Source organism: Thamnophis elegans, chromosome 2 (genome assembly GCF_009769535.1).
Source record: "Thamnophis elegans isolate rThaEle1 chromosome 2, rThaEle1.pri, whole genome shotgun sequence".
NCBI lineage: Eukaryota > Metazoa > Chordata > Lepidosauria > Squamata > Colubridae > Thamnophis > Thamnophis elegans.
The window spans coordinates 148683897-148698623 of record NC_045542.1 but is presented as its reverse complement, the minus strand read 5'-3'; the positions used below and the strand labels follow the sequence as shown (position 1 = coordinate 148698623).

At 43.5% G+C, this 14727-nt stretch overlaps 1 protein-coding gene across 1 annotated transcript; it reads right to left on the bottom strand.

Annotated features, from left to right (window-relative positions):
* Positions 1-2556: 2556 nt before the first annotated feature.
* LOC116504291 (early activation antigen CD69-like) lies at positions 2557-13702 on the bottom strand. Its single transcript, XM_032211220.1, has 7 exons — positions 13648-13702; positions 11460-11573; positions 9100-9180; positions 7385-7519; positions 6207-6391; positions 4127-4224; positions 2557-2794 (listed from the first exon to the last, which is right to left on the bottom strand). The coding sequence occupies exons 2-7, from the start codon at positions 11551-11553 to the stop codon at positions 2650-2652; spliced, it is 738 nt and encodes a 245-aa protein (XP_032067111.1). The 5' UTR covers positions 11554-11573; positions 13648-13702; the 3' UTR covers positions 2557-2649.
* Positions 13703-14727: the final 1025 nt, after the last annotated feature.

Here is a 14727-nt window from a genome sequence, read left to right as displayed (position 1 = left end):
CCCCAGGGGTCTTCAAACCTGACAGCTTTAAGCCTTGCTGACTTCAACTCCCAGAATTCCTCCTCCAGTCATGTTGCAGCAACGTCATCTGCGTGGATCTGCTCCATCTTCGGTTTTTTTCACAGGAGGTAGGGCTGCTGCTGAAGATGCCAACGAGCCCCCACCGCCACTAGAATATGCATTTGTTTAGCATGACATAGAATAGTCTTTCAACCAGAAGTATGGAATAAAAGAGAGACTGATAAATATTAAAAAAATAAAACCAAAAAGCAGCTATTTATTTGAGTTCTAGATAAACATTTAGTTCAGATTTAATAGTGTTTCAGAGATGTGGCTGTCAGCTATTTGTGTATGTATGTTATTATTATGGAAGGTTAGATGAGATTTCACCAACATTATTCACCCCTGATTAATGCATTCATTCTAATAATCGAGTCTGACTCTGAATTACAAATCTATGTCTGAAGAATCTGGGTTAAGTTTTGGATTGGAAATTTGGGGAACATGAAAGTTTATGCATAATTTTTGTAATTTTTTCATTGGGTCTTAATAATGATTTTATTCATTTGGGATTTTTTTCATAGGCTTAACACAGGTCTAATTTTGTCATTAGGAGCAATGTAACATTGGCCACTAATGTATTGTATACAGGTTGCCTTAGAAGGTAATACCTTTTGTATAGTAGGAACTTAAGATAGGCAGACTTCATACAGATAAACAATTGAGAAATATTGTTCTTTTTAAAAAGCAGTGTTAATTGCTGCACCTTTCTCATATTAAGTATATTAGCTCAAGTTCATGTTAGGAAAAACTTTCAGTCTTAAAGGTTTGGTGAGGAGAAATCCAAAAATTCTTTTAAAGAATTTAAATTAAATTTGAGGCTACCTCTGCTTTCGCTCTCCCTCCCTCAGTTGTGCAGCAGCGGCAGCGGCAGCTCTCAGCCTACGGCGGCAGCGTCACGCAGGCTGTGGAAGGAGGGGGAGGAGGAGGAAACCAAAGAGAGGCTTTTACCGGGTCTGCGCCCCACAGCCAGGACTGTCCTTGCGCCTCAAGCCGCGTTTCTTCCTGCAAAGCCCTTCGGGCAACCCGAGAGTTCCACTTGACGCCAGAAGGGCTTTGCAGGAAGAAACGCTGCTTGAGGCGCAAGGACGGTCCTGGCTGTGGGGCGCAGACCCGGTAAAAGCCTCTCTTTGGTTCCCTCCTCCTCCCCCTCCTTCCACAGCCTGCGTGACGCTGCCACCGTAGGCTGAGAGCTGCCGCTGAAACAAGTTTGGGGAGGTCCTTTGCGGGCGGCCAGTTCTAGCCTCCTGCAAAGGATTTCCCCACGTTTGCTTTGAAAGAAATCTCTGCACGGCAGTTAGAAACTGCTGCGCGGGGGTTTCTTGCCATGTGCGCAGCCGCGCAGCCGCGCACCTTAGAGGGAACAGTGGTACCAACATGTCTCTCTTATTAAATTGGAACTTTGATGAAAGCTCTGTCCTGGACTCTGATTTAATTCTGGATGATATTTGGAACGCTGACAACAATAACATTAAGCATAATTATCTTCCTCATAATACTAACAATTATCATCTTGTTTATACCTTGATCTTAACATATTTTCTATTCTTCTTTTATTTCCAATTTACCTTTTTTCCTTCTAACCATTGATAAAATTCTTCCCATACATCATATCATATTCAGTTTGTTCTTTCTCTTTAGCCCTAGGGGCAGAAACCTGGGAAGCAGCATTTCAAATCATTTCAAAATTAATTAAATGATTAATTCTCTAAAAATGAGAACATTCCTCTTACTATCTCCAGGATTCCTGTGTCTACCCACCTACACCATTAGAGACTTTCCTGAAATCTGTGTTGTTTTTCTGTGAGGGTGGAGAAATACCTTGGATATCCAAGACCAATAAAGATGCCACATTGAAAGGCTAATAAAGGAAAGTCTTTCATTAGAGTCAATCTGCTACCAGTTTTATCTGGTGTGGTTGGTGTGCAGGACTCTCATCAGCGTAAGAACCCTTCAGAGATATTTTCTTCTGGTTTCACACTTCAAATGGCAAAAGAGAGCTCATATTTCCTTGCGATTATTAGCGTTAATCTATTTATTTCTGCACATTCCAATATTTTCCTAATCACCTTCTCATCAATAGGAATCTCCTCACTTTTCTAATGTTGTGTAAATACAATTTTAGCTGCAGTTAATGCATGGATCATTAAATAGGTGTTCTCTTTATTATAAGTTTCAAGTAAAATACCCAATAAGGAATTCATTAATATTAGTATGGGAGAAAATAAAAGATCAACATTATTTGAGGATGCCAATTTGGCTTTATAAAGAAGTAACAGAATTATATAAAATAGTAACTGGAACAGAAGAAAGATTGATAAAGAAATTGTATAGTTACTTATTGGGTATAAAGTTAGAAAAGGAACAAGTAAAAGAAACAATGATAGCATGGGCAAAAACGTTTGGTCACATGATAGAATTAAATAAATGGCACAAACTATTGGGAAGGAATTATAATTTAATGATGTCAACTGCATATAAAAATATTTTTTGCAATCATAAGTATGAAAAATGGTCGTAGGTCACTTTTTTCAATGCTGTTGTAACTTTGAATGGTCACTAAATGAACTGTTATAAGTCAAGGACTACCTAAACTTCCAGTTCTCTTTCAGGATCTCTTAGGAGCATTTCTTTTTTGCACATGTAGTAGTGCTTATTGTTGCATCTCATTGACATGGCTGTGACATCGTTGCGCAAATACGCACAATTGCCTCCATTTCCCTTGATTTCCATCCTGTAATAAAAGCAGAAATTAGGTGGTGGAGATAATCTCCCACCTTACCAAAGGGGTCCTGAATTTGCAGTTCATCTAGCAGAGCCTTGTCTGGCCTGGTACCCTCTAGAAATGCTGGACTGGACTATAGCCACTATATTTCCTACCCTTGGACACAAAGACTGAGAATATTAGAAGTTGCAAAGCAACCTAATCAGAAGGCACCACGCTGGGAAACTCCAAAGTAGCTTACTATCTGCTGTAGTAGACAATAGATACTATATTATATAGTAAAATAGTTAGTAGATATTACTATCTACTATCTAATAGCAGCTCTCAAAAGTTATTCAGGAGGTTGTCTATCCCACGGATTGACTTGGAGACATTAGGACAGGACCTGGATACTATGTGCTGTTCCTTACAGCTTCCTTCCCAGTTTTATTTCCTGTGTAAATTAAATTCAATCTCTACAGAGATTCTCAGTCATGCATAAAGTGACCAGATTTTAAGATGGGTAAAGCAGGATACCATTGATGGGGGAGGGGGCTCGGAGCACCTGAGCTGTAAAAAAAAAAGCCTTCCCCCAATTGCCTTCCCCCAACGGCCCCCAACCCTTTCAAAAGCCACCCCCATCGCCAGTCTCTCCCAACTGGATCCCCGCTTGTCTCCCCTCGGCTCACCCGGATCAGGTTGCTGACGGCAGCTTGCACAGCATGGCTGCAGGGAGAACGGCGCCCGAGAGAAATCGTGACTGTCCCGCCAAAAGCGGGACGTCTGGTCACCTTAGTCATGAAGGTCATGGCTGCCCCAAAGATGCTTTTTCAAAGGCAACTGGACTGTCCTCCATTTCTTCCTTGAAGACATTTCACTTCTCATCCAAGACCCTTCCTCAATTCTGATTGTATTTCTTAAACAAATTTGTATAGCTGGCCAACTCACACACAGGCAATTCTGAGTGCCCTACAAAATTATTTTGTTAACTCTTACTTCATTTAACAAATGTACCAACCTGGCACTTTGCCTGCCTACCCTAATGTGCTGAAAATACACCAAATTCCTACAGAATCAATGTAACTAATTCCCATAATTGCCTTGGTTTAACCCTGAATGGGTAGAGACATCATTTAAGGAAACGTTTGGTGGGAAAATGTTACTGGAGAGCTGACAATATGGCTATTATGACCCAGGGCAAATTGAACTAATATGGTAGAACTGCAGGATGATGGGAAATCTATTGCTGTATCTTTCCTATTTGTTCCATATTTCCATTGTTTTTACAGAATTACAGAATGCCTCAGTGGAGGCATTTTACTTTCAGCTCCTGCCAGCTGAAAGGGAAAGAGGAAGACTCACGTGGCATTTTCTCCATCAGACGACTTCCAGGGTTGATTCGGTTCCCTCTTGAAGTCGATCCAAAAGCCGTGTTCTATTGTGAACATCTTCATAATACCCTTAAAAAATAGTACATGTTAGAACGTTGCATTGTCAGATTCTCAGCTGAATTTCTGAACTGACATATAGCCTGAAAAGACTAAAATTGTCTTTTGAACCCTAATAAAACACAGCTATTAGTTCCTTTATTGAGAGGCAAAACGGGAGACCCTTGTTAACTTTTTTGAAGTAATTTTTAAACTTTTTGTATAAGGTTAAAAAAAACCCTGATTTTTCCTACAATGGATCTTGGCAATGTCTATGGTTTTATTATTGGCTTCCTGATTCTATCTGTTGTGGCCCGCCAGCTGCCAGCAGAGCTGGCAGCAGACTCAGACAGTGAGGAGGTTGAGGAGGAACTTCGGCCAGTTCTGGAGTCTGGGGAAGGTTCTGATGGATGCTCTGCATCAGAAGCAGAGATAGAGCCAGGCCCATCTGACATTTCCTAGCCACTGGAGAGGCAACTGCCTTTGGAGGCTGATATGAGGAAGGCGAATGGCTGGTGCCTGTTCCAGATGCAGGTATGTGCAGAGCTGTTAGGGGAGGTGAACAACGGAGGACAAGGGGTCAACTCGGGAAATAAAGCACACTTGGACACTGAATGGTCCCTCCCTGGCTGGGGAATAAATAAAAGGAAAGGGGAGTGGTTGTTGTAGGAGACAACAGTTCGTATTTCTGAAGATTTTGCTCATTGTGTTTCGTGCCACAACTTAATTTGCAGCCTTTCGGCTGGGAGCTCACAGCCTTGCAACTATCACAAGGTACTGTTAAGGTCTGTTGCTGCTGTTTACTCCTTGAAGGACTCTTGCCTAGAATTTTCAGTGGGTGAATGCAATTAATTCACAAGAGGTAAATACAGAGGGGTTTTTCATGACAAGGAATCTGTTTCTTGCTTCTGCTAAGGCTGGGTCAGAACGCTATAACTACCTCTCAGATATGCAGGGAAAAAATGAAACAGGCAGATGACTGACTTATTTTAATGAGGTTTAGAACAATATTTTTGAATTTTGAATTTTCTATGTCAACAATTTGTTTTGTGAAACCAGCACTCTTTGTAACCCGGAACATTTTAGAGATTTTATTTTCACTAGTTAGGAGAAAATCCTTTAACTTTTTCACATTGTAAAAGAGCATGCACCATCAATGATGCAACATTATTTCTAGGAACTGATTAATCCTGGGCAAAACCAGTTGCATTACAGGTAGTCCCCAAGTTATGAATGTAATGGAGACTGTCCATTCCATTTGTAACCCAAGGATTCATGGGAGTGAATCTCATACCTTGAACAGGATCACTCCCTCCTTTCGCACACATATTCACTAATCAAATGTGAGGCTCAATAAGTGCACATGAGGTATTTCAGGGTGGGGAAGCACATGAGGGGGCCTACAGATGGAACAGACCACCTGCCTAAGACCACCCAAGGTCTTCCCTACCCACTGAAATACCTCATGCTCCCCACAATTGCTTCTCCCTGCCCAACCTGCCATGCTGGGTCACCTACCTTGCGAGGATCTAGCAAGCAGTCTCCTTTCCAGTCACGTGTGCCCTGTTCTGTTCAGGCCTTTGCAGCTTCCCCCGGCCTGTTGCAGGCCGAAATGGAGCTTCCGGGGAGTGGATGCAGGTCTCCGACACTCCATTTGGCCCTCTGTGGGCCTCCCCCAGTCTGTTGCAGACTGAAATGGAGTTTCTGGAGGACAGATACAGCCCTCCACCCTCTGTTTGGCCCTCCATTTCGGCCGGCAATGTGCCAGGCAAGGGCTCTGGATGCCCGAATGGGGCTTTTGAGAGGCAGATTTGCCCATCAGAAGCTCCATTTCAGCCAGGAACGTGCAGGACAAATGATGTACAGCCTCTGCGTTTCTTCCTAAGGGTGAATTGCCATGGTGCTGTAAGATTCGTAGTTTTGGGAATTGTTTGCAAACACCAGGGGGCGTTTATCATGTAACTTTGAACGTTCGTTAAGGGAATGCTCGTAACCCGAGGATTACCTGTACTCACCATTTCCTCCTCTGTAATTTTGGCCAGGGAAGCATTCTGCAAATTACAGGACTTCTGGCTTTCAAGCCACTTTTTTTCCTCTTCTGACACTTTGTAGCAGTATCCTTGATGTGCAAACCAGTCAAGTGGACATGGAAGTAGATATTTTATGGCATCCTTTTGGCAGTTTAATGGCACTGGTGTTCCTGGAACAAAAACAGGTGGAAACAATAGAAACTAACTTGTCCAGTCTTATAAGTAGGATGGGACCATCCTGCTAAATTGGAACCTGTTACTTGATTTTAAACAAAATCCAGTCAGGATAGGGAGACCCATATTCTAGCTGTTGTGACAACTTCCATTCTATGATCCCCAGATTAATAGAGATTGTGGACTGAGCAGTGATTTGCATGGTGGATTTGAATCCCAGAAAACACATGTAAATCCACTTACTCAGCCATGAATCTCTTTTGTGAGATTTTCCACTCATTTGGTCAACCTATTTGACATTTGGTCCATTTTTTTTCACAATTATTGCTTTTGGCAGGAAATCACTAAATAAATAAATGTATGTTATTTCTTATTTTGTTTTTTGAGATTTGCCTTTGTAATTATGGTCACCTGGCAAAGAAAAGACTCAAATGTTTTCTATTTATAATTTATTTCCCTGCTAAGCCCCTTAAACCATTATTTCTGCTCTTCTCACTAGTGCCAAATGAGTATTTTTTCCCCCTTCTGGCTATCTCACTCTGGATTCATCTTACTCTGGATTAATCTTACAAAAGATTCAGTGATACTTTCAACCAAACACTGAGACTTTTTCCAAACAAAGGAACTGAAGTTTTCCTAGACCAGATGAAGTAGGCTGCAATGACTAAAAAGCAGGACAAGGCCAATTCTATACTTCTAACCCATCTGCAGAAGTCATTCAGCTTCATGAACTCATGGAGAAGCTTTTCACAGGAACAGGATTAAGGTCTGTATTCCTTACCCTGGTAATAAATGAGATGCAGGAGATGACCAGGCTGAGCCCGAGGAAGGGGTCAAACACATAATCAGCCTTGAGTCCCTTCACACCCACAAGAGATCTAAGTCCAGACCCCCTTGAACACCTTTGACTCTTATCTACCACCAATTTGCTTTGGCCATTAGTGGTTCAGATTCTTGTAGACAGCTTAAGATTGCAGTAAATTTTATACCGGTTTGAACTGCCTGGATCTTTGGATTTTTCATGGTGCTTGACACGAGAAGGGAAACAAGGATAAGAATGATGATCAGGAGGACGACAATGACAATGCCCATTCCAATGACTGCCTTTTTGTATTTAGGGCAAGCTGACAAAAAAAAGAAGAGAAACAAAATTCATCAGTCCTACCTGCTACATCAAAGGAAGGTAGAAATAAATCTGGATACTGATAAGCAGAACTCCCTAAATAAAATAGTATACACATTTCTAAATTGCTAAGATTTTCTTGCTTTTGGCTTTTAATTTCCAAAGTCTATCTTGCATCAAAATGTCAGACTGATTCTGCTGAAAATAAATTGAACTACCGTGTTCTAACTGAGCAAATAAAACTGCTTAGGAGTTCTTATCATCTTATGTTATTGTATTTCATCTTATCTTTCTTCCTCCCCTTTCTAAGAAGACTTGCTGGATCTCCTTGGTGTCCATCATGGATCTGGAGGCCTTCTTGTAAATAAAGGTGATCCTCCAGACTATACTGAATTCCATCTGGTTCAGTTAAAAGAAGATTGAAATATGAAACAAAATTGGGTCTGATGAAGCAGAATTGAGCCTGCGGCAGATCCTGTCAGCCAAAGAGTGTTGACTGGCAGGAACTAGAAAGTGGGCTTTCTCTATTGTAGCCCCTGCCTTGTGGGCTATTCTCCCTTGGAGATTAGGATGGCCCCAACTCTGTTGGCTTTTCACAAGGCATTAAAAAGATGGCTAGGTTCCTGGACCTGGAGTTCTGAATGGGGTAAGGGCCAAGGGTGAAATTTGGCAGATTCTGACAGGTTCTGGAGAACCAGTAGCGGAAATTTTGAGTAGTTCGGAGAACCAGCAAATACCTCCTCTGGCTAGCCCGAGAGAGGGGAGGGAATGGGGATTTTGCAGGATTCTTCCCCTGCCACGCCCACCAAGCCACGACCACAGAACCAGTAGTAAAAAAAATTGAATTTCACCACAGTAAGGGTCCCATTCCTTGTTTTTAGTGTTAGTTGATTTAATTATCTTGGCTGCTGTTTCTGTTAATTTCCTGGATGTTTTTAGTGTTTTATTGTTTTAAATTATTTTAATCATTCTATAATTTTAGAATCATAAGCCACGCAGAATCACTTGGTTGAATAGAGTGGCTATATAAATGGAATGGATGGATAAATGAATGGATAAAACAAACAAATGAATAAATAAATCGATGGTACTGCAGAGAAACTACACAAAGTCTTCACAAAGGTGGGGTAAAATTTGCCTAAGACATTAATTGCTTGAGATAAACTACAAATAATCCCTGGAACAAATCCATTTTTCTCCGTTCTACAGCATCTTGGACAAGGAACACACCCAAGCAGATCCATACTAAAAATCTGTATTCTTGTATGTTCAAAGCTGACTTCCCGCTCTCTCATCCTATCACTTACTATACATTTTATGTCAATGACTTGTTACCACTTACTAGGACTAATCCCTCTCTCTCATTTGCTTCTTTATTTCATTGCATTTATTTTAAGGCTGTCCCCTGCAACAGACTCTGAATGCCTGCTCTCTGTCTTGTGAAAGATTAACATTCAGCAGTTCTTCAAAATTCAATTGGGGACAGAGTATGTGTTTTGTATTGCTCCGTAGAGATAGCTTGGAGAATTCAATCCCTCATTTGGGTAAATGGCTTCCAGATCTCGATATTGTTATTACTACCTGGTTTTTCCTCGTGTCCTCCTGCATTTCCATTGGGAGAAGTGTGCTGCTGCTTTTGTTCCTCATTTATATTCTGCATTTCTAAAATTGTATTAGAAATTGGAATTAGAAATGTGTCTGTCACAAGAAGGAAAGCCAAGATGCTTACACAAGATGGAAAATTACTGCTAATTTTTAGATATGACAAAGCCTTTTAAAAAGTGTACAGCAGAAAATAATTTGTCATGCAAAGGTTTTTTTTTATGGCAGTTAATAAATTGGGCAACATTTTATTAGAGAAGGAGAGAAAATCAACATTCCATTATCTACATTCTGTTAAAAGGATTGAATTCATTTGAGAATCTGTTGATCTTGGCTGGTCTTCAAAAGCTAAGAAGGATGAGAGCCTAATAGAGAATGTAAAGGGTAGAATGAGTGATTGAAAAGCTTTCCATTTAGCAACACCCACAAACATCAATCGATACACAACACAAAAAAAACATGTGTCTAAATGACATAAAAAATTAGATTCAGATTCCTTTCCCAAGTTATAAGTTCAGCAGAAAAAAACTATAGCAGAGACACAGCTATACGTCAACACTTATTTCTTTTTCATTCACTTCAGTGACTCATATGCTGTCTCCTCTATTCAGCTTGTCTATTCTCCTAAAATCCTCTTCTTAGACCCTTAGAGATAAAATAGCATAACATATATTATTACTATTAATTACTATGCATGTCACCTGTCAATGTTTAAAGGAAAACTGGGAGAAGTAGTTTCTACCCGTTGCCCTGAAAATAAGACCTATCCAGAAAATAAGCCCTAGCATACTTTCTATGTGTGCACCTAATATAAGCCCTACACCCAGCCACCCCAAAATAATCCCTACTTAGGAGCCTGTACAGTTGCCCGGCCGCCCATTCTGTCTGGTTGCTCGTGGTGCTGTAGGAACAAGGTGAGGTGGGATGGTGGTGGAGCCACCCCAAGCATTCCACGTCAGCTTACCTCAGGACCTCATAGCCAGGCCATCCACGCTGTGACACCTGCCTTGCGGCAGCAGCACCAACAACCATGTCCAGCAGGAGCCCACTTGGCCACCAGCCCACTTCTTCTAATTGCTCATGGTTGCATGGAGCAGGAGGCTGAGTGGCATGATGGTGCCGCAACTGCAAGGCGAGATGAGACAGGTGTCGGAGCATGGGTAGCCTGGCAATGGGGGTCCTCAGGTAAGCCAGTGCTCCATCCACCCCTGCTTTGCAGCGGCGGTGCTAGCACACCACAAGCAAGAATGCGCCTCACATACAAGGGGGGGGGATAAGACACACACACATACACACACACCCAAAAATAAGCCTAAGTGTTTATTTGGGGACTCAAAAGAAAATAAGACCCTGTCTTATTTTCTTTTGAGTCACGGTACTAATACAACTAATATCCACTAAAATGGCTGAAGCTTTTGCTAGCACTACAAATGAAGACGTATTCCAACACCTGCACTCTTTGACCAATGTGTGAAAATTGTGACCAAGCCATTTTTTAATTAGTAATGCATAGCCCTTTCCTGCAATGTTATCCCTTTAGGTTCTGCTATTTCTTCATGTAAAGGAGTGTAAGCTGAGACTACACAGGTAATCCTTCACTTACAATTCAATGAAAGCTGTAATGTATTGGGTTTTGGGTTTAAAATGAAGGGTCATCTTTTTTTCTCCTTTATATATAATACTTGAGTACTTTTTAAAGTTAGTAAAATATCAAAACTAAAAAATGTTTTCTCCCTTTAGGGTTAAAAAAATGAAATAATATAGAGGATTTTCTTAATATAAATTATGATAAAGATTAATGAGTTAACATATTACTCTGCACAGCAAAAAGAAGCAGAGATGGTCAAACTGATTTTTTTATCCAAAGAAGAGAATATATCTAACCTTGTTTCTATTCTGAAATTGCTTTTGGATTTTGTGCTTGCAATGAAAAAAAATGAAACTTTGAATTTGTTAACTAGTTAGGCTTATTGTTATAGATATGGCTTGTTCATACTTTTGTGTAAAAGCAAAAAGTTGTGGTTGTATTATCTTTTCCTGTGTTCAAGAGAGTTGGAAGTTGGTGCCTTTTTCTTTCCTTTCCCCCCTTTATACTATATTTCTTTTCTGTTCCCTCCCTCTCTTTCTTAGATTTTTTTTTCAACTACTTTTTATATTTTCTTTGTATTTTATATTTTGAAAGCCAATACAAAATCATATATGATAAAATTCATCACGATGTTTTGGAAATCCAACTGGGCATGGTGATTTGGATTGCTCTGTGTGGACATTTCTGTAGCTTGAACATTTCAATCCTTCATTTTGAGAGATTGGCTTCCAGAGTTTGATGTTATTATTACCTGTTTCTTCTATCTCTACACAACTGTATCCTTTGCTGGGACGATCATATCCATTGCTAGGATGGGCCTGCTCATCACGATTACCACCTGCCATTGTTCCTAGGTTTGTATGACCTGGAATTACAAACAACAGGGCTATCAGCAGAAGGAAGATCAAGAAGCTTACAGAAGATGGCAAACAGCTACTAATTTCAAGGGACCTCTTTTTAGATATAGGACACAGCCTTTTAAGAAGAGTGCAGCACAAAATAATTTGTCATGCAAAGTTTTTAGTGCCATGAATAAATTGGGCAACTTTTTAACAGAGGAATAAAAATCAACATTCTGTTTTCCACTTTCTGTCAAAAGGGTTGAATTGAATGGAGAATCAGAGTTGGCTATCTTGAAAAGCTAAGACCCCTTCATGCATCACTGCCTTGTCGTGGTGAAGGGATCTGTGCAGCTGATTGAAACTATGAGGTAAACTGGACATAACAGAATAACAGAGTTCGAAGGGACCTTGGAAGTCTTCTAGTCCAATCACCCACCCAGAGGTGGGTTCCTACCAGTTCGCACCTATTCGGTAGAACCGGTTGTCAAATCTCCCAAACTGGTTAGAAGACGTTCCACCAGTGGACCTGGAAAGCAGGCTACACCTACAGAAGAGGTTCCAAAAATTTTTGAAACCCACCACTGTAGGAGAGAGATACACACACACCAGTGATGTGCGGTGAGGTTTATGGCTGGTGAGGCACTGAGGTCTCTCTCACACACACACACACACACACACACACACACGCACAGAGGAAGATGTCACACAAGGGCCCTTCAAAGACTAAACATTTTTTTTTACTGGTGGGGAATTAAAACTCCCCTTTTCCTCAATGGGAAATCATATTCAGGCAAAGAAAATTATTAAAAATATCCTTTCCTTTCTGAAGCCTGGCTCTTTCTCTGCACCTATATTGGGAGGGGGGGAATAGGGGAAATGCAAGTGGGGAGGCCAGCTTGCCCCCTTCTTGTCTCCCACCCCCCCTTCCCAACGGGACAAGAAGGCGGAGGGCTGGTCTTGCAAACGGGGATCAGCGCACTTGCCGCCTCCCCCTCCCCCGGGAGGAGCTCTGCAGTGGGACAGACGAATGGAGGGGGAGATCGCCCCTTCCTCCTCCGCGCCCCCAAACCCCGTCTTCCCTGGCCTGCACCCCTGTGCCCAGGCTCCTTTGGGTTCGGGGGTAATCCGAATGGGGGGTGCAGGGGATCCCCGGGGCGGAGGCCTCCTGGTGCAACGGTCTTCGGCAGCTCCGGAGCGAATCTTGGCCTTTTTAATTATTTTATAAATTGTTTCCTTTTCCTCAGGAGACTGGTGAGGCCCCATCTCCCCTGCCTCTAGTGACTGCACGTCACTGACACAAGAGAGAGAGAGACAGAGAGACAGACAGACAGACACAGAGAGAGAATCACATAGACACAGAGGGAGGGAGAGAGAGGCAAACACACACACACACACAGACTCACACAGAGAAAGAGAAAGGAAGGAAGGAAGAAAAAAGAAAGAAAAAGTGAGAGATGAAAGAAAAAAAGGAAAAAGGGACAGAGAGACAAAAGGAAGGAAAGAGAGAGAGAGAGAGAGAGAAAACACATGGCTGGCAAACCACTCCCACTAGGTCACATGGCCGGCAAGCCACTCCCACAAAGGAGGCCACACACCCACACCACTGACGCTATCCCCATTCATTTCAGAGAAATGGTTGTCCAATTTCTTATTGTAAACTTCCAGAAATGGAGCACTGACCATTTTTTGGAGGTTTTGTTCCACTGATTAATTGTTCTAACTGTCAAGAAATTTCTCCTTCATTCTAAGTTGCTTCTAGGCACTTTTCGGGGCCACCCGAGAGTTCTGACGAAACAGTCCCCTGGATTAGCTTGGCCAGAAAACCCCATGGGCTTTATGACAAGCGAAGTCAACCAGGAAGCCAGATGCACTTAACGCAACACACGCACCATTCCAGAAGCCGGGCGCTTCGACCTGGCTGCCCCGACCCCGCAGAAGCCGGCCGCTCCGACCCCGCCCAATTCCAGAAGACGCGCTCCTTGCCGCTCCACAGACACACACACACACCCCGCGCGCGGCAGAAGCTGGTCACCTCACCGCCCCCCCCCTTGCGCGCGCGCCTGAAGCCGGCCACCCCGCCGTTTACCTGCCCCTCACCCAACTCCCGAACCCGCGTCCTCGCCGCTCCGCACACATAAACACAGACCGCACGCGGCAGCAGCTGATCACGTCACTGCTCGCCCCGCCCCCCCCGTCGCTCGCCCCGCCCCCCACTCGCAGTCGCCTCTCCATTGAACTGCTCCGCGCCCCACTCCGGCAGCCGTGCTGCTCACTGTTCCACGCACTCACCCCCGCGCACACCCACCATGAGCAACCTGGCCAAGGAAAGCGAGCACAGCAGCAGCCGCCTCGAGGAGGAGCTAAGCAGCTAAGCTGCTAAACCCCCGGTTGCGGGGTTCCTGTGCCCGAGGAGCTCAAGGGTTGGGATGGGCATTCTGCTGCTCACAGGGGGAGGCGAATGAAGCTGTTACCTGTGGAAGCGCTAAGGGGAAAGTTTGCAGGAAGCCGTTTCCTCAGAGTCCAACTTCTGCCTTGACAGATTTCTGGAGAGGAGGACGGGATGGCGCGGGAACTGCGTGAGGGAAGGCTGCTCCAACAGGATTGGAAACGGGAATTCCCTTGGGAGAAGGGCCAGCCTCCCTCATGCAGATCCTCCTCTTACTCTCCAGAGATCTGTCAAGGCAGACGTTGGACTCCGAAGAAATTGCTTCCTGCACGCTTTCTCCTCCGTGCCTCCCTTGTCCTCTGCCTCCTGCTTTGCTGGAAGGGGGCACCAGACAGGGAAACGCCAACAATGTCTGAGATTGGGAGAGGAATGTCTCCTTGGGCATGCTGGGCGCACACACCCACCAACCATTACAATCATGGGAGACTTGTCCACATCTGAGCTTGCAAACTGCCAATCACGCCTGGGCTTGTGGAGAAGGCCCTCTCCTTCCTCTGTGGATAAAAGTCCCCAAATCCGGATTTGGTCGGGAAAGTGAAGGAGGCAGCAAGCCCACCTGCCCCACCATCTGCTTGCCTTCGGCTGCAATGACCCAAGTTCTCCTTACACCCTGGCCTTTGCCTGCCCTGCTTGCTGGCCTTGCTGCTGGCTGGCCACTGAACAACTGACTCTGCTGCTTTGGCCTGTGGGGGGGGGGGGGGCTCGCTCTCCTGGCAGAACTGCTTCTCTAT